The sequence below is a fragment of the Oncorhynchus masou genome, chromosome 27, assembly GCF_036934945.1.
Source record: "Oncorhynchus masou masou isolate Uvic2021 chromosome 27, UVic_Omas_1.1, whole genome shotgun sequence".
In the NCBI taxonomy this organism is placed as follows: Eukaryota; Metazoa; Chordata; class Actinopteri; order Salmoniformes; family Salmonidae; genus Oncorhynchus; species Oncorhynchus masou.
This window is the reverse complement of record NC_088238.1, coordinates 65,462,537-65,483,360: the sequence shown is the minus strand read 5'-3', so window position 1 is coordinate 65,483,360 and position 20,824 is coordinate 65,462,537. Positions and strand designations below refer to the sequence as shown.

At 47.3% G+C, this 20,824-nt stretch overlaps 1 protein-coding gene across 1 annotated transcript in view; it reads right to left on the bottom strand.

The window, feature by feature from the left end:
* Window positions 1-1,435: 1,435 nt before the first annotated feature.
* camta2 (calmodulin binding transcription activator 2) overlaps window positions 1,436-20,824 on the bottom strand; it is a 133,192-nt gene continuing 113,803 nt past the window's right edge. The window contains 7 exon segments of the mRNA XM_064940887.1: window positions 1,436-4,785; window positions 4,988-5,062; window positions 6,959-7,152; window positions 7,796-7,816; window positions 8,078-8,149; window positions 12,170-12,374; window positions 19,727-19,908. Of these exon segments, the coding sequence (XP_064796959.1) occupies window positions 4,731-4,785; window positions 4,988-5,062; window positions 6,959-7,152; window positions 7,796-7,816; window positions 8,078-8,149; window positions 12,170-12,374; window positions 19,727-19,908 (804 nt within the window). The 3' untranslated portion in view covers window positions 1,436-4,730.

Genomic DNA, 20,824 nt, shown 5'->3' with positions numbered 1-20,824 from the left:
TATAGTTTATTTAGTTCCAATGTTTATCTATTATGAAATAGATAAAACAAGTGTTGTCATTGTGACAATCGCAGTCGTAAAAGAACGTCGCCAAGGAAACCCAAATGTACAAAGTGACAGGAAGTAGAAACAAAACACTGCTTTCCAAATGGCACCCTTTTCCCTTTCGTGCCCTTCTTTTATCCACCTCCCTATGGGCCCTGATCTAAAGTAGTGCCCTACTTTTAACCACATCCCTATGGGTCCTGATCTAAAGTAGTGCCCTACTTTTAACCACATCCCTATGGGTCCTGATCTAAAGTAGTGCCCTACTTTTAACCACCTCCCTATGGGCCCTGATCTAAAGTAGTGCCCTACTTTTAACCACATCCCTATGGGTCCTGATCTAAAGTAGTGCCCTACTTTTAACCACCTCCCTATGGGACCTGATCTAAAGTAGTGCCCTACTTTTAACCACATCCCTCTGGGCCCTGATCTAAAGTAGTGCCCTACTTTTAACCACCTCCCTATGGGACCTGATCTAAGTAGTGCCCTACTTTTAACCACCTCCCTCTGGGACCTGATCTAAAGTAGTGCCCTACTTTTAACCACCTCCCTATGGGACCTGATCTAAGTAGTGCCCTACTTTTAACCACATCCCTATGGGTCCTGATCTAAAGTAGTGCCCTACTTTTAACCACATCCCTATGGGTCCTGATCTAAAGTAGTGGCCTACTTTTAACCACATCCCTATGGGACCTGATCTAAAGTAGTGGCCTACTTTTAACCACATCCCTATGGGACCTGATCTAAAGTAGTGGCCTACTTTTAACCACATCCCTATGGGCCCTGATCTAAAGTAGTGCCCTACTTTTAACCACATCCCTATGGGACCTGATCTAAAGTAGTGGCCTACTTTTAACCACATCCCTATGGGCCCTGATCTAAAGTAGTGCCCTACTTTTAACCACATCCCTATGGGCCCTGATCTAAAGTAGTGCCCTACTTTTAACCACCTCCCTATGGGACCTGATCTAAAGTAGTGCCCTACTTTTAACCACCTCCCTATGGGACCTGATCTAAAGTAGTGCCCTACTTTTAACCACATCCCTATGGGCCCTGATCTAAAGTAGTGGCCTACTTTTAACCACCTCCCTATGGGACCTGATCTAAGTAGTGCCCTACTTTTAACCACATCCCTATGGGTCCTGATCTAAGTAGTGCCCTACTTTTAACCACATCCCTATGGGCCCTGATCTAAAGTAGTGGCCTACTTTTAACCACCTCCCTATGGGTCCTGATCTAAAGTAGTGCCCTATATAGGGAATAGGGTGCTATTTGGTCTGCATTAAAATAACAAACCACAGATCAATAAATGTCTTAAATTAGAATAATCATAATATTCATAAATAAACATTTAATACTCAAACACCAGCAGAGAAAAAACAGAAAAATAGACACGTCATCTTTTTTAATACTTCATAATATTTTTGAAAAGTTTTGAAAATGTAAAAACTGTTACAAACTCATGCAAAATAAATCAACTCAGTCGCTTAATATATTAACAGAACACCAGTAATAATAATCTCATAGGTGGGTCCCCTATTCCCTACATAGTGCACTAGTATATAGTGAACAGGGAGCTATTGGGACACCCAGTAGTAAGATAATGTGAAACCATGGGTCGCATCCCCAATGACTCCCTGTTCCCTATCTATAGAAAGCTCTGGTTCAAGTAGTGCACTGCTATATAGGGTCCACTACAGTAAACAACACATCAGAAAATACATCCCAAATGGCACCCTATTCCCTATATAGTGCACTACTTTAGACCAGAGCCCTATATAGTGCACTACTTTAGACCAGAGCCCTATATAGTGCACTACTTTAGACCAGAGCCCTATGGGTAGTGTACTACATAGTGAATAGGGGCCCATTGGGAACAGCCCAAGGTTCATCAGTCAAGCAAGCAGAGCGATCTCATAAAGGACAGAGTCATAATATAATATGATAATAAATCTTCAACCAGACTGTATGTTACAGTATGTACACCAAGCCCAGTCAGACAGCACCTTCTATCACGTCTACAGTTGGGTTGGTTTTCTCTTTCTTTCAGAGTTGGTAGGTTGTAATAGAGTGCAATAGTAAAAATGAGTATTACGCGTTCTTACCGCCGTAGAGGGTTTATGAACCATTAGATAGTGTGTTATAAACCATTAATACAGTTTATAAACCATTAATACAGTTTATAAACCATTAATACAGTTTATAAACCATTAATACAGTTTATAAACCATTAATACAGTTTATAAACCATTAATACATGTAATCAGTGTATAAACCAGTGTGTGTAATAATTGTGTGTTGGTAAACATCTTTCTGTGTTGTCCGTCAGAAGGGTTTGAAGACACTGCATTTTTTAAATCAGTCAAATTAACATTTGATCTCCTTAGACACAAAAATATTTTATATTCTGATTATTGTGCTCAATCCCTGATCTCTAACCCCTGACCTTTAACCCCTGACCCTGAAAAGAATGAGTTAAGGACGTTGTGTTAGCCTGACCTTTAACCCCTGACAGTGTAAAGGATGAGTTAAGGACGTTGTGTTAGCCTGACCTTTAACCCCTGACAGTGTAAAGGATGAGTTAAGGACGTTGTGTTAGCCTGACCTCTAACCCATATAATGTAGAGGATCAGGGCGTTTACAGTCTCTCGCAGACCAAACCCTCCTACAACCACCCTGCAACGTTACAGCAACCAACCTATAATGCTCCTACAACACAATCTGAAACCTCACTGTCTTCATTATCATCAAACTCCTCCTAGCTTCTATAACTGACTAGTTAGTAAAATGGTCTCAGTCAGTTGATTGGTTGGTTTGTTTTTTTAAGACTTTGGGACACCTGGTGGTTTCTCTCTAGGTGGTCTAGATCTATACTGGTTCTATCTACACTACCATGAGGTGGTTCTCTCTAGGTGGTCTAGATCTATACTGGTTCTATCTACACTAACATGAGGTGGTTCTCTCTAGGTGGTCTAGATCTATACTGGTTCTATCTACACTAACATGAGGTGGTTTTCTCTAGGTGGTCTAGATCTATACTGGTTCTATCTACACTACCATGAGGTGGTTCTCTCTAGGTGGTCTAGATCTATACTGGTTCTATCTACACTAACATAAGGTGGTTCCTCTCTAGGTGGTCTAGATCTATACTGGTTCTATCTACACTAACATGAGGTGGTTCCTCTCTAGGTGGTCTAGATCTATACTGGTTCTATCTACACGTACATGGATGTAATGCCATTCTACAGAGGTTCTTTACCAACCCATCTAGTTGTGTGTAAAGGTGGTTAGTTAGTTAGGGTCAAGACATCTCCCTGTTTTAAGACTTTAAGTGTTCTGTTCAGTCCTACTGTCTCAGTGACTATCACTTCATACGCGTACAATACCTGCCCCAACAAATAACACAAAAGCAGTGACATGTAGTATTTGATATCTGTAGAATATATATATGTGTATATATTTATATATATATATATTTTTTTTTTTATATGTTCCATACATTCAGTTAGAAGCTGCAGTTGTCTTGTTTTGCCCAGAAATAGATCAAATAAAGAATAAACAGATTCAGTCAGGTTCCTCCTCCTCTCCACAGCAGAACAGGGGGGAAGGCAGGAGTCTCTCTCTCCTTTTCTTACTTCTCTCTCTCCATCCCTTTGCAGTTTGCATTCTTGCAGAAGTAGCATGACTTCATCATGAGAGAGGGATGAAGAGAAGGAGGAGATGAGTACTGGAGGAGGAGAGGAGGAGAGGAGGACGAGAGAACAGGAGGAGGAGAGGAGTACAGGAGAATGAGAGGAGTATAGGAGGATGAGAGGAGAGGATGAGAGGATGAGAGGAGGATGAGAGGAGGAGAGGAGGATGAGAGGAGGAGGAGAGGAGGATGAGAGGAGGAGAGGAGGAGAGGAGGATGAGAGGAGGATGAGAGGAGGAGAGGAGGATGAGAGGAGGAGAGGAGAACAGGAGGATGAGAGGAGGAGAGGAGGAGAGGATGAGAGGAGGATGAGAGGAGGAGAGGAGGATGAGAGGAGGAGGAGAGGAGGATGAGAGGAGGAGAGGAGGAGAGGAGGATGAGAGGAGGATGAGAGGAGGAGAGGAGGATGAGAGGAGGAGAGGAGGATGAGAGGAGGAGAGGAGGAGAGGAAGAGAGGAGGAGGAGAGGAGGAGAGGAGGATGAGAGGAGGATGAGAGGAGGAGAGGAGGATGAGAGGAGGATGAGAGGAGGAGAGGGGTAAGAAAGGATGAGAGGAGGAGAGGAGGAGAGGAGGAGGAGAGGAGGATGAGAGGAGGATGAGAGGAGGAGAGGAGAACAGGAGGATGAGAGGAGGAGAGGAGAACAGGAGGATGAGAGGAGGAGAGGAGGAGGAGAACAGGGGGAGGAGAGGAGGAGGAGAGGAGGAGAGGAGAACAGGAGGATGAGAGGAGGAGAGGAGGAGGAGAGGAGGAGAGGAGGAGAGGAGAACAGGAGGATGAGAGGAGGAGAGGAGGAGGAGAGGAGGAGAACAGGGGGAGGAGAGGAGGAGAGGAGGAGTGACAGGCATACAGCTGGATGGGGTGATGATTGACCCCAGTGGAGGGAGGGAGACAGAGAATAAAGGGAGGAGGGCAGACAGGCTGCTCTCTCTTCTCCATCAGTCATCCCTCTCTCCCGTGGCGGATGGCAGGATGAAGGAGGGGTAAAAGAAGAGTTAGGTGGTAAGCCCTCTCCTCTCTAACTCCTTAGTCTGTTTCAACTCTTTAATCCTGTAAGGAGGGAAGTGGTGGAGAGAGAGCAAGGGGGAGAAAGAGGAAGTGGAGAGAGAGAGAGAGAGAGAGAGAGAGAGAGAGAGAGAGAGAGAAAAGAGGGAAGAGAGAAAAAACATTCAGTAACATTAAAAAGTGACTAGATTCTGATTTCTCTCTGATATCACTCATATCACTGTGACATCGCTGTGAGGTCACTGACCGGTGTCGGCATCGTCGTAGGAATCTCATGATCTTCCTAGCGGCCTGGTCCTGCTTCTTAGTCAGGAAGGAACCCCTGAAGGTACAGAAAGAAAGACACGAGGAAAAATAAATACATTAAATATAAAACATTGTACACAATTTTACAAAATTTCTCTGTTAACCTGGACATTGTAAACTACAAACTAATATAGGGCCGGACATTTTAAACTATAAACACAGTGTTTTATAATCCCAAGTGGGCCAGACATTTTAAACTATAAACACAGTGTTTTATAATCCCATGAGGGCCGGACATTTTAAACTATAAACACAGTGTTTTGTAATCCCAAGTGGGCTGGACATTTTAAACTATAAACACAGTGTTTTGTAATCCCAAGTGGGCTGGACATTTTAAACTATAAACACAGTGTTTTATAATCCCATGAGGGCCGGACATTTTAAACTATAAACACAGTGTTTTATAATCCCATGAGGGCCGGACATTTTAAACTATAAACACAGTGTTTTGTAATCCCAAGTGGGCTGGACATTTTAAACTATAAACACAGTGTTTTGTAATCCCAAGTGGGCTGGACATTTTAAACTATAAACACAGTGTTTTATAATCCCATGAGGGCCGGACATTTTAAACTATAAACACAGTGTTTTATAATCCCATGAGGGCCGGACATTTAAACTATAAACACAGTGTTTTTATAATCCCATGTGGGCTGGACATTTTAAACTATAAACACAGTGTTTTTATAATCCCAAGTGGGCTGGACATTTTAAACTATAAACACAATGTTTTATAATCCCATGTGGGCTGGACAGTTTAAACTATAAACTATAAACACAGTGTTTTTATAATCCCAAGTGGGCTGGACATTTTAAACTATAAACACAGTGTTTTATAATCCCATGTGGGCCAGACATTTTAAACTATAAACACAGTGTTTTATAATCCCATGTAAACTGGATATTTTAAACTATAAACACAGTGTTTTATAATCCCATGATGGCCGGACATTTTAAACTATAAACACAGTGTTTTATAATCCCATGTAAACTGGATATTTTAAACTATAAACACAGTGTTTTATAATCCCATGTGGGCCGGACATTTTAAACTATAAACACAGTGTTTTATAATCCCATGTGGGCCAGACATTTTAAACTATAAACACAGTGTTTTATAATCCCATGTAAACTGGATATTTTAAACTATAAACACAGTGTTTTATAATCCCATGTGGGCCTGACATTTTAAACTATAAATACAGTGTTTTATAATCCCACGAGGGCTGGACATTTTAAACTATAAACACAGTGTTTTATAATCCCAAGTGGGCCGGACATTTTAAACTATAAACACTGTGTTTTATAATCCCATGTGGGCCGGACATTTTAAACTATAAACACAGTGTTTCTATAATCCCATGTGGGCTGGACATTTTAAACTATAAACACAGTGTTTTATAATCCCACGAGGGCTGGACATAGTAAACTATAAATACAGTGTTTTATAATCCCATGAGGGCCGGACATTTAAACTATAAACTATAAATACAGTGTTTTATAATCCCATGTGGGCTGGACAGTTTAAACTATAAACTATAAATACAGTGTTTTATAATCCCATGTGGGCTGGACAGTTTAAACTATAAACTATAAACACAGTGTTTTATAATCCCATGATGGCCGGACATTTAAACTATAAATACAGTGTTTTATAATCCCATGTGGGCTGGACAGTTTAAACTATAAACACAGTGTTTTATAATCCCATGATGGCCGGACATTTAAACTATAAATACAGTGTTTTATAATCCCATGTGGGCTGGACAGTTTAAACTATAAACACAGTGTTTTATAATCCCACGAGGGCTGGACAGTTTAAATGATGAACTAAGCCCTTCGTACCAATAGGGAACCACCTTTTTGCCTTGTTAATGGTTAAGATGCTGGTTTCCGAGCCGGTACCACCTACTTCAGTTTTGGGTTGTGTGATCCGGACCCTCTGGGTCCCTGTTTGAGGCGTTCATACTCCTTATAGCTGCGGTAGTACTGTTGGATCAGAACCGCAGCCCGTCTAGACTGCTGGAATTTCTTCTGCTCATAGTAACTACGGAACTTAGACTGGATCAGTATCGCTGCCTGAGTCATCCTTTTATACAGAGCATACTGACAGAGGAGAGGAGAGGAGAGGAGAGGAGAGGAGAGGAGAGGAGAGGAGAGGAGAGGAGAGGAGAGGAGAGGAGAGGAAGCAAGAGAGGGAGAGGAGAGGGAGAGGAGAGAAGAGGAGAGGAGAGGAGAGGAGAGGAGAGGAGAGGAGAGGAGAGGAGAGGAGAGGAGAGGAGAGGAGAGGGAGAGGAGAGGAGAGGAGAGGGAGGGAGCAAGAGAGGGAGAGGAGAGGAGACGAGAGGGAGGGAGCAAGAGAGGGAGAGGAGAGGAGAGGGGAGGGAGGGACGGAGGGAGGGGGTAGAGAGAGAGAGAGAAAGAGAGAGAGAGGGAGATAGAGGGACAGGGGGGGAGAGAGGAGAGGGATAGAGGAGAGGAGAGGGAGAGAGCAGAGGGAGAGAGGAGGAGAGTGAAGGAGGGAGGGAGGAGAGGGGGAGGGGAGGAGAGGGGTTGAAGAAAAGGGGAGGGAGAGTTACACATCTTCTTGAACACATATAAACATACATTTAAGGACACAGCACACACTCCTCTTTCACTCCAGCCTAAAGCACATACCCACACAGGTTCCACACGCCAAATGCAGACACAATCTACACAAAGCCTTTAGTGAATGACAGTAGAGACAATCAGAGGTTAGACACGTTACCTTCAGAGCTATCCATGTTAGCTAGCATGATAATATCAGAGAGAGAGAGAGATGGAGGGATGGAGAGAGGGAAGGAGGCGTGGAGAAAGAGAGATATGGTAGATGAGAGGACAAAGAGAGAGGACTATTAGTGTTGTTGACACACACAGCATGTCACAACTACATGCAGCAGGACAGCGACTCTGCCTCCTCTCCAGTCAGAGGACAGGGGTTAGAGATCAGGCAAACCTCTGGGGTTTGGAGGTAAAGAAGTGTGTGCTGGGTAAAGGGGCGTGTCTCTACCTGCTTGTACTTCCTGTAGCATCGTTGGATGACGGCTGCTGCCATGTCCTGCTGTTCCTTCAACCTCCGACCCTGGACAGAGAGAATAAGATCAGCATTTAGGAGGGAGGGAGAGAGAATATGATCAGCTTCAGGTTAGGTCACCAGGGAACAATGTTAGGTCCCCCACTGTTAGGTCCCCCAGGGAACACTGTTAGGTCCCCAGGGAACACTGTTAGCTTCCCACAGTTAGGTCCCCCAGGGAACAGTGTTAGGTCCCCCATGGTTTGGTCCTCCAGGGAACACTGTTAGGTCCCCCAGGGAACAGTGTTAGGTCCCCCAGGGAACACTGTTAGGTCCCCAGGGAACACTGTTAGGTCCCCCACTGTTTGGTCCTCCAGGGAACACTGTTAGCTCCCCCAGGGAACACTGTTAGGTCCTCCAGGGAACACTGTTAGCTCCCCCAGGGAACACTGTTTGGTCCTCCAGGGAACACTGTTAGCTCCCCAGGGAACATTGTTAGGTCCCCAGGAAACATTGTTAGGTCCCCAGGAAACACTGTTAGGTCCCCAGGGAACACTGTTAGGTCCCCAGGGAACACTGTTAGCTCCCCACTGTTAGGTCCCCCAGGGAACACTGTTACGTCCCCAGGGAACACTGTTGGGTCCCCACTGTTAGGTCCCCCAGGGAACACTGTTAGGTCCCCACTGTTAGGTCCCCCAGGGAACACTGTTACGTCCCCCAGGGAACACTGTTAGGTCCCCACTGTTAGGTCCCCCAGGGAACACTGTTAGGTCCCCAGGGAACACTGTTAGCTCCCCACTGTTAGGTCCCCACTGTTAGGACCCCAGGGAACACTGTTAGGTCCCCACTGTTAGGTCCCCACTGTTAGGTCCCCACTGTTAGCTCCCCAGCGAACACTGTTGGCTCCCCACTGTTAGGTCCCCACTGTTAGGTCCCCAGGAAACACTGTTAGCTCCCCAGGGAACCTTTTTAGGTCCCCAGGGAACACTGTTAGGTCCCCCACTGTTAGGTCCCCCACTGTTAGGTCCCCCAGGGAACACTGTTGGGTCCCCACTGTTAGGTCCCCCAGGGAACACTGTTAGGTCCCCAGGGAACACTGTTAGCTCCCCACTGTTAGGTCCCCACTGTTAGGACCCCCAGGGAACACTGTTAGGTCCCCACTGTTAGGTCCCCACTGTTAGGTCCCCACTGTTAGGTCCCCACTGTTAGGTCCCCCAGGGAACACTGTTAGCTCCCCAGCGAACACTGTTAGCTCCCCACTGTTAGGTCCCCACTGTTAGGTCCCCACTGTTAGGTCCCCAGGAAACACTGTTAGCTCCCAGGGAACCTTTTTAGGTCCCCAGGGAACACTGTTAGGTCCCCCACTGTTAGGTCCCCCACTGTTAGGTTCCCAGGGGACACTGTTAGGTCCCCACTGTTAGGTCCCCACTGTTAGGACCCCCAGGGAACACTGTTAGGTCCCCCAGGGAACACTGTTAGGACCCCCAGGGAACATTGTTAGGTCCCCACTGTTAGGTCCCCCAGAGAACACTGTTCGGTCCCCCAGAGAACACTGTTAGGTCCACAAATGGTATTTTAGTTATTACAGTTGCTTGTGGGCTAGAGACATTATCAACCGTACCGGTATGGAGTACATTTACATTATCTACTGTACAGGCATGGAGTACATTTAAATCATCAACATATTTCTCCGGCAGCGCAGTCAATAACTGGAAGTAAGAGCAATATGCCTTCTCTAGAGAACAGAGAGAGAACAGAGAGAGAACAGAGAGAGAACAAAGAGAGAGAATTGAGACAAAAAACAGAGAGAGAACAGAGACAGAGAACAGAGAGAGAGAACAGAGAGAGAACAGAGAGAGAGAACAGAAAGAGAACAGAGCGAGAGAACAGAGAGAGAGAACAGAGAGAGAACAAAGAGAACAGAGAGAGAGAACAGAGAGAACAGAGAGAGAGAACAGATAGAACAGAGAGAGAGAACAGAGAGAGAGAACAGAGACAGAAAACAGAGAGAGAACAGAGAGAGAACAGAGAGACAGAACAGAGAGAGAAAACAGAGACAGAGAACAGAGAGAGAGAACAGAGACAGAAAACAGAGAGAGAACAGAGAGGGAACAGAGAGAGAGAACAGAGAGACAGAACAGAGAGACAGAACAGAGAACAGAGAGAGAACAGAGAGAGAACAGAGAGAGAACAGAGACAGAAACAGAGCGAGAGAACAGAGAGAGAGAACAGAGTGAGAGAACAGAGAGAGAACAGAGAGAGAGAACTGAGAGAGAGAACAGAGAGAGGGAACAGAGAGAGAGAACAGAGAGAGAGAACAGAGAGAGAGAACTGACCGAGAACAGAGAGAGAGAACCGAAAGAGAGAACAGAGAGAGAGAACAGAGAGACAGAACAGAGAGAGAGAACAGAGACAGAGAACAGAGAGAGAGAACAGACAGAGAAAACAGAGAGAGAGAACATACAGAGAATGGAGCGAGAGAACAGAGAGAACAGAGAGAGAACAGAGAGAGAACAGAGAGAGAGAGAACAGAGACAGAAAACAGAGAGAGAACAGAGACAGAAAACAGAGAGAGAACAGAAACAGAAAACAGAGAGAGAGAACATAGAGACAGAACAGAGAACAGAGAGAGAACAGAGACAGAAAACAGAGAGAGAACAGAGACAGAAAACAGAGAGAGAACAGAGAGAGAGAACAGAGAGAGAACAGAGAGAGAACAGAGAGAGAAAACAGAGAGAGAGAACAGAGAGAGAACAGAGAGAGAGAACAGAGACAGAAAACAGAGAGAGAGAACAGAGACAGAAAACAGAGAGAGAACAGAAACAGAAAACAGAGAGAGAGAACAGAGAGAGAACAGAGAGACAGAACAGAGAGAGAACAGAGAGAGAGAACAGAGAGAACAGATAGAGAACAGATAGAGAACAGAGAGAGAGAACAGATACAGAAAACAGAGAGAGAACAGAGAGAAAAAAGAGAGAGAACAGAGAGAGAGAAAAGAGAGAGAACAGAGAGAGAGAACAGAGAGGGAACAGAGAGAGAACAGATAGACAGAACAGAGAGACAGAACAGAGAACAGAGAGAACAGAGACAGAAAACAGAGGGAGAGAACAGAGAGAGAACAGAGACAGAAAACAGAGCGAGAGAACAGAGAGAGAGAACAGAGTGAGAGAACAGAGAGAGAACAGAGAGAGAGAACAGAGAGAGGGAACAGAGAGAGAGAACAGAGACAGAGAACAGAGAGAGAACAGAGAGAGAACTGACCGAGAACAGAGAGAGAGAACCGAAAGAGAGAACAGAGAGAGAGAACAGAGAGACAGAACAGAGAGAAAACACAGAGAACTGAGACAGAGAACAGAGAGAGGGAACAGAGAGAGAGAACAGAGACAGAAAACAGAGAGAGAACAAAGAGAGAACAGAGACAGAAAACAGAGAGAGAACAGAGAGAGAGAACAGAGAGAGAACAGAGAGAGAACAGAGACAGAAAACAGAGGGAGAACAGAGAGAACAGAGAGAGAACAGAGTCAGAACAGAGAGAGAGAACAGAGAGAGAACAGAGAGAGAACAGAGGGAACAGAGAGAGGGAACAGAGGGAACAGAGAGAGGGAACAGAGAGAGAGAACAGAGAGAGAGAACAGAGACAGAAAACAGAAGGAGAACAGAGAGAGAACAGAGAGTCAGAACAGAGAGAGAACAGAGAGAGGGAACAGAGAGAGAGAACAGAGAGAGAGAACAGAGACAGAAAACAGAAGGAGAACAGAGAGAGAACAGAGACAGAGAACAGAGAGAGGGAACAGAGAGAGAGAACAGAGAGAGAGAACAGAGAGAGAGAACAGAGAGAGAGAACAGAGAGAGAGAACAGAGACAGAAAACAGAAGGAGAACAGAGAGAGAACAGAGAGTCAGAACAGAGAGGGAACAGAGAGAGGGAACAGAGAGAGAGAACAGAGATTAAGTAGTTAAATCGTCTTGACGTCAGCAATACAGTGGCTGGAGAACATGAATGAATGAAGCCTGCAGAGAACATGAACCAATGTAACACAGGATGTGTCTGCGTAGCTCCTGCCTCCAGGGTTCAGGGTTCATATTGTACCTTGTATCGTCTGAAGGCGTTCTGAATGATGCGCGCAGCCTCGTACAGTTCTCTCTGCTCTGAGTCAGTCAGAGTCAGCAGAGCAAAGTCTCTCTCCATCCTCCCATTGGCCGAGGCGTTCAGGAACTCCGCCCACGCCACACTACTGGGGGGCCGCAGCCTCTGGAGGGCCAGGGTACTGAGGTGGGAGGGGGGGTACACACATCTAGTAGAGACACACACGCGCGCACACACACACACACACACACACACACACACACACACACACACACACACACACACACACACACAGCTTTACATACTGTCCGTCACTGACCTGATCCACACACACATCGCTGGTTAGATGCTGTGGAACATCTGGAGGGCCAGGGTACTGAGGTGGGGGGGTACACACATCTAGTAGAGACACTCATTCAGGTATAGTGGGGGGGTACACACATCTAGTAGAGACACTCATTCAGGTATAGTGGGGGGTACACATCTAGTAGAGACACTCATTCAGGTACAGTGGGGGGGGGGGTACACATCTAGTACAGACACTCGTTCAGGTATAGCTAGTAGAGACACTCATTCAGGTACAGTGTGGGGGGGGTACACATCTAGTACAGACACTCATTCGGTATAGTGGGGGGGGGGGGGGGCACACACATCTAGTAGAGACACTCATTCAGGTATAGTGGGGGGGGGCTACACATCTAGTAGAGGCACTCATTCAGGTATAGTGGGGGGGGGGGGGGGTACACATCTAGTAGAGACACTCATTCAGGTATAGTGGGGGGGCTACACACATCTAGTAGAGGCACTCATTCAGGTATAGTGGGGGGGCTACACACATCTAGTAGAGACACTCATTCAGGTATAGTGGGGGGGCTACACATCTAGTAGAGACACTCATTCAGGTATAGTGGGGGGGGCACACACATCTAGTAGAGACACTCATTCAGGTATAGTGGGGGGGGGGGTACACACATCTAGTAGAGACACTCATTCAGGTATAGTGGGGGGGGGGGGGGTACACACATCTAGTAGAGACACTCATTCAGGTATAGTGGGGGGGCTACACACATCTAGTAGAGACACTCATTCAGGTATAGTGGGGGGGGTACACACATCTAGTAGAGACACTCATTCAGGTATAGTGGGGGGCTACACACATCTAGTAGAGACACTCATTCAGGTATAGTGGGGGGTACACACATCTAGTAGAGACACTCATTCAGGTATAGTGGGGGGGGGGCTACACACATCTAGTAGAGACACTCATTCAGGTATAGTGGGGGGGGGGGTACACATCTAGTAGAGACACTCATTCAGGTATAGTGGGGGTACACACATCTAGTAGAGACACTCATTCAGGTATAGTGGGGGGGCTACACACATCTAGTAGAGACACTCATTCAGGTATAGTGGGGGGGGGCTACACACATCTAGTAGAGGCACTCATTCAGGTATAGTGGGGGGCACACACATCTAGTAGAGGCACTCATTCAGGTATAGTGGGGGGGGCACACACATCTAGTAGAGACACTCATTCAGGTATAGTGGGGGGTACACACATCTAGTAGAGGCACTCATTCAGGTATAGTGGGGGGGGGGGCACACATCTAGTAGAGACACTCATTCAGGTATAGTGGGGGGGGCACACACATCTAGTAGAGACACTCATTCAGGTATAGTGGGGGGGGGTACACATCTAGTAGAGACACTCATTCAGGTATAGCGGGGGGTACACATCTAATAGAGACACTCATTCAGGTATAGTGGGGGGGGGTTTACACATCTAGTAGAGACACTCATTCAGGTATAGCGGGGGGGTTCACACATCTAGTAGAGACACTCATTCAGGTATAGTGGGGGAGGGGAACACACATCTAGTAGAGACACTCATTCAGGTATAGTGGGGGGTACACATCTAGTAGAGACACTCATTCAGGTATAGTGGGGGGTACACATCTAGTAGAGACACTCATTCAGGTATAGCGGGGGGTACACATCTAGTAGAGACACTCATTCAGGTATAGTGGGGGGGGCTACACACATCTAATAGAGACACTCATTCAGGTATAGTGGGGGGGGGGTTTACACATCTAGTAGAGACACTCATTCAGGTATAGTGGGGGAGGGGAACACACATCTAGTAGAGACACTCATTCAGGTATAGTGAGGGGGGTACACATCTAGCAGAGACACTCATTCAGGTATAGTGGGGGGTACACACATCTAGCAGAGAAACTCATTCAGGTATAGTGGGGGGGGCTACACACATCTAATAGAGACACTCATTCAGGTATAGTGTGGGGGGGTTTACACATCTAGTAGAGACACTCATTCAGGTATAGTGGGGGGGGGGTACACACATCTAGTAGAGACACTCATTCAGGTATAGTGTGGGGGGGGTTTACACATCTAGTAGAGACACTCATTCAGGTATAGTGGGGGGTACACACATCTAATAGAGACACTCATTCAGGTATAGCGGGGGGTACACATCTAGTAGAGACACTCATTCAGGTATAGTGTGGGGGGGGGGTACACACATCTAATAGAGACACTCATTCAGGTATAGTGGGGGGGGGGTACACATCTAGTAGAGACACTCATTCAGGTATAGTGTGGGGGGTACACACATCTAATAGAGACACTCATTCAGGTATAGTGGGGGGGTACACACATCTAGTAGAGGCACTCATTCAGGTATAGTGGGGGGGGGGTACACACATCTAGTAGAGACACTCATTCAGGTATAGTGTGGGGGGGTTTACACATCTAGTAGAGACACTCATTCAGGTATAGTGGGGGGGGTACACACATCTAGTAGAGACACTCATTCAGGTATAGTGTGGGGGGGTTTACACATCTAGTAGAGACACTCATTCAGGTATAGTGTGGGGGGGTACACACATCTAATAGAGACACTCATTCAGGTATAGTGGGGGGTACACACATCTAATAGAGACACTCATTCAGGTATAGCGGGGGGGGGGGTACACATCTAGTAGAGACACTCATTCAGGTATAGTGGGGGGGGGGGGGGGGGGGGGTACACACATCTAATAGAGACACTCATTCAGGTATAGCGGGGGGGCACACACATCTAGTAGAGACACTCATTCAGGTATAGTGTGGGGGGGGGGTACACACATCTAGTAGAGACACTCATTCAGGTATAGTGGGGGTACACACATCTAGTAGAGACACTCATTCAGGTATAGTGGGGGGGGGGGGTACACATCTAGTAGAGACACTCATTCAGGTATAGCGGGGGGCACACACATCTAGTAGAGACACTCATTCAGGTATAGTGTGGGGGGGGGGGGTACACACATCTAGTAGAGACACTCATTCAGGTACAGTGGGGGGTACACACATCTAGTACAGACACTCATTCAGGTATAGTGGGGGGGGGGGTACACACATCCAGCAGACACTCATTCAGGTATAGTGGGGGGGGGGGGGTACACACATCTAGTAGAGACACTCATTCAGGTATAGTGGGGGGGGGGTACACACATCTAGTAGAGACACTCATTCAGGTATAGTGGGGGGGGGGTACACACATCTAGTAGAGACACTCATTCAGGTATAGTGGGGGGGGGGGGGGTACACAGCAAGAAGTTGCTATGGAAGTTACTATACCTGGACAGAGAGGAGTGTGTGTGTGTACCTGGACAGAAAGGTGTGTGTGTGTGTACCTGGACAGAGAGGAGTGTGTGTGTGTACCTGGACAGAGAGGAGTGTGTGTGTGTACCTGGACAGAGAGGTGTGTGTGTGTGTACCTGGACAGAGAGGTGTGTGTGTACCTGGACAGAGAGGAGTGTGTGTGTGTGTACCTGGACAGAGAGGAGTGTGTGTGTGTACCTGGACAGAGAGGAGTGTGTGTGTGTACCTGGACAGAGAGGTGTGTGTGTGTACCTGGACAGAGAGGAGTGTGTGTGTGTACCTGGACAGAGAGGTGTGTGTGTGTGTACCTGGACAGAAAGGTGTGTGTGTGTGTACCTGGACAGAGAGGTGTGTGTGTACCTGGACAGAGAGGAGTGTGTGTGTGTGTACCTGGACAGAGAGGAGTGTGTGTACCTGGACAGAGAGGTGTGTGTGTGTGTACCTGGACAGAGAGGTGTGTGTGTGTGTACCTGGACAGAGAGGTGTGTGTGTGTGTACCTGGACAGAGAGGTGTGTGTGTGTGTACCTGGACAGAGAGGTGTGTGTGTGTGTGCCTGGACAGAGAGGAGTGTGTGTGTGTGCCTGGACAGAGAGGAGTGTGTGTACCTGGACAGAGAGGAGTGTGTGTGAGTGTACCTAGACAGAGAGGTGTGTGTGTGTACCTGGACAGAGAGGAGTGTGTGTGTACCTGGACAGAGAGGAGTGTGTGTGTACCTGGACAGAGAGGTGTGTGTGTGTACCTGGACAGAGAGGTGTGTGTGTGTACCTGGACAGAGAGGTGTGTGTGTGTACCTGGACAGAGAGGAGTGTGTGTGTACCTGGACAGAGAGGAGTGTGTGTGTACCTGGACAGAGAGGAGTGTGTGTGTGTACCTGGACAGAGAGGAGTGTGTGTGTGTACCTAGACAGAGAGGAGTGTGTGTACCTAGACAGAGAGGTGTGTGTGTGTACCTGGACAGAGAGGAGTGTGTGTGTGTACCTAGACAGAGAGGAGTGTGTGTGTGTACCTAGACAGAGAGGAGTGTGTGTGTACCTGGACAGAGAGGTGTGTGTGTGTACCTGGACAGAGAGGAGTGTGTGTACCTGGACAGAAAGGAGTGTGTGTGTACCTGGACAGAGAGGAGTGTGTGTGTACCTGGACAGAGAGGAGTGTGTGTGTACCTGGACAGAGAGGTGTGTGTGTGTGTGTACCTGGACAGAGAGGTGTGTGTGTGTGTGTACCTGGACAGAGAGTGTGTGTGTGTGTGTGTGTACCTGGACAGAGAGGAGTGTGTGTGTACCTGGACAGAGAGGAGTGTGTGTGAGTGTACCTGGACAGAGAGGAGTGTGTGTGAGTGTACCTAGACAGAGAGGTGTGTGTGTGTACCTGGACAGAGAGGAGTGTGTGTGTGTGTACCTAGACAGAGAGGTGTGTGTGTGTGTACCTGGACAGAGAGGTGTGTGTGAGTGTACCTGGACAGAGAGGAGTGTGTGTGTACCTGGACAGAGAGGTGTGTGTGTGTGTACCTGGACAGAGAGGTGTGTGTGTGTGTACCTGGACAGAGAGGAGTGTGTGTGTGTGCCTGGACAGAGAGAAGTGTGTGTACCTGGACAGAGAGGTGTGTGTGTGTGTACCTAGACAGAGAGGTGTGTGTGTGTACCTGGACAGAGAGGAGTGTGTGTGTACCTGGACAGAGAGGAGTGTGTGTGTACCTGGACAGAGATGAGTGTGTGTGAGTGTACCTGGACAGAGAGGAGTGTGTGTGTACCTGGACAGAGAGGAGTGTGTGTGTACCTGGACAGAGAGGAGTGTGTGTGTACCTGGACAGAGAGGAGTGTGTGTGTGTGTACCTGGACAGAGAGGTGTGTGTGTGTACCTGGACAGAGAGGAGTGTGTGTGTACCTGGACAGAGAGGAGTGTGTGTGTACCTGGACAGAGAGGAGTGTGTGTGTACCTGGACAGAGAGGTGTGTGTGTACCTGGACAGAGAGGAGTGTGTGTGTGTACCTAGACAGAGAGGAGTGTGTGTGTACCTGGACAGAGAGGAGTGTGTGTGTACCTGGACAGAGAGGAGTGTGTGTGTACCTGGACAGAGATGAGTGTGTGTGAGTGTACCTGGACAGAGAGGAGTGTGTGTGTACCTGGACAGAGAGGAGTGTGTGTGTACCTGGACAGAGAGGAGTGTGTGTGTACCTGGACAGAGAGGAGTGTGTGTGTACCTGGACAGAGATGAGTGTGTGTGTACCTAGACAGAGAGGAGTGTGTGTACCTAGACAGAGAGGTGTGTGTGTGTGTACCTGGACAGAGAGGAGTGTGTGTGTACCTGGACAGAGAGGTGTGTGTGTGTACCTGGACAGAGAGGAGTGTGTGTGTACCTGGACAGAGAGGTGTGTGTGTGTGTACCTGGACAGAGAGGAGTGTGTGTGTGTGTACCTGGACAGAGAGGTGTGTGTGTACCTGGACAGAGAGGTGTGTGTGTGTACCTGGACAGAGAGGAGTGTGTGTGTGTACCTGGACAGAGAGGTGTGTGTGTGTACCTAGACAGAGAGGAGTGTGTGTGTACCTGGACAGAGAGGAGTGTGTGTGTGTGTACCTGGACAGAGAGGTGTGTGTGTACCTGGACAGAGAGGAGTGTGTGTGTACCTGGACAGAGAGGAGTGTGTGTGTACCTGGACAGAGAGGTGTGTGTGTGTACCTGGACAGAGAGGAGTGTGTGTGTACCTGGACAGAGAGGAGTGTGTGTGAGTGTACCTAGACAGAGAGGTGTGTGTGTGTACCTGGACAGAGAGGAGTGTGTGTGTACCTGGACAGAGGGGAGTGTGTGTGAGTGTACCTGGACAGAGAGGAGTGTGTGTGAGTGTACCTAGACAGAGAGGTGTGTGTGTGTACCTGGACAGAGAGGAGTGTGTGTGTGTGTACCTAGACAGAGAGGTGTGTGTGTGTGTACCTGGACAGAGAGGTGTGTGTGAGTGTACCTGGACAGAGAGGAGTGTGTGTGTACCTGGACAGAGAGGTGTGTGTGTGTGTACCTGGACAGAGAGGTGTGTGTGTGTGTACCTGGACAGAGAGGTGTGTGTGTGTACCTGGACAGAGAGGTGTGTGTGAGTGTACCTGGACAGAGAGGAGTGTGTGTGTACCTGGACAGAGAGGTGTGTGTGAGTGTACCTGGACAGAGAGGAGTGTGTGAGTGTACCTGGACAGAGAGGAGTGTGTGAGTGTACCTGGACAGAGAGGAGTGTGTGTGTACCTGGACAGAGAGGTGTGTGTGTGTACCTGGACAGAGAGGTGTGTGTGAGTGTACCTGGACAGAGAGGAGTGTGTGTGTGCCTGGACAGAGAGGTGTGTGTGTGTGTACCTGGACAGAGAGGTGTGTGTGTGTGTACCTGGACAGAGAGGAGTGTGTGTGTGTGCCTGGACAGAGAGGAGTGTGTGTACCTGGACAGAGGTGTGTGTGTGTGTACCTAGACAGAGAGGTGTGTGTGAGTGTACCTGGACAGAGAGGAGTGTGTGTGTACCTGGACAGAGAGGTGTGTGTGTGTGTACCTAGACAGAGAGGAGTGTGTGTGTACCTGGACAGAGAGGAGTGTGTGTGTACCTGGACAGAGAGGTGTGTGTGAGTGTACCTGGACAGAGAGGAGTGTGTGTGTACCTGGACAGAGAGGTGTGTGTGTGTGTACCTGGACAGAGAGGTGTGTGTGTGTGTACCTGGACAGAGAGGAGTGTGTGTGTGTGCCTGGACAGAGATGAGTGTGTGTACCTGGACAGAGAGGTGTGTGTGTGTGTACCTAGACAGAGAGGTGTGTGTGTGTACCTGGACAGAGAGGAGTGTGTGTGTACCTGGACAGAGAGGAGTGTGTGTGAGTGTACCTGGACAGAGAGGAGTGTGTATGTACCTGGACAGAGAGGAGTGTGTGTGTACCTGGACAGAGAGGAGTGTGTGTGAGTGTCCAGGTAAGTGGCCAACCAGGGCATGGTGTCGGATATCACCGTGTTGTCCCGCCGCTCTCTGAGCGGTGACTCCGCCCCCCTGGACAATTCCTCTTGTTTGATTCGCTCAGGAGTCGCCTCGATGATCTGCTCTGCTAACGTTGCCATGTCAACCTGGGGGCAAAACGAGAAAGCTATCAGGTGTGTGTTCCACATGCCAAAATATTACATTAGTCACGGATTGTTTTGAAACATAATTTGCATGTTTTGGGGGGGGTCAGCTTTACTATTGCAGATAGATTGGAGCTTCCATCAATGTCTGCATCATTTCCAATCCCCCATATCTATATATTTAATATATATATATATACTCCCATAATTGGAGTAATATAATGGACAACAACAACTTATATATACTACAGTGCCTTCAGAAAGTATTCACACATTCTGTTACGTTACAGCCTTATTCTAAAATGGATTAAAAAATATATATAATCAATCTACACACAATACCCCATAATGACACAATACCCCATAATGACACAATACCCCATAATGACTCAATACCCCATAATGACTCAATACCACATAATGACTCCCATAATGACACAATACCCCATAATGACTCAATACCACATAATGACTCCCATAATGACACAATACCCCATAATGACTCAATACCCCATAATGACACAATACCCCATAATGACTCAATACCCCATAATGACTCCCATAATGACACAATACCCCATAATGACACAATACCCCATAATGACTCAATACCCCATAATGACACAATACCCCATAATGATACAATACCCCATAATGACTCAATACACCATAATGACACAACACCCCATAATGACACAATACCCCATAATGACAAAGGGAAAACAATTTTTAAAACATTTTTGCAAATGTATTAACAATAAAAAAACAGAAATAACTTATTTACATAAGTATTCAGACCCTTTGTTATGAGAGTCGAAATTCAGCTCAGGTGCATTCTGTTTCCATTGATGATCCCTGAAATGTTTCTACAATTTGATTGGAGGCTGTGACGTAACAAAATGTGGAAAAAGACAAGGGG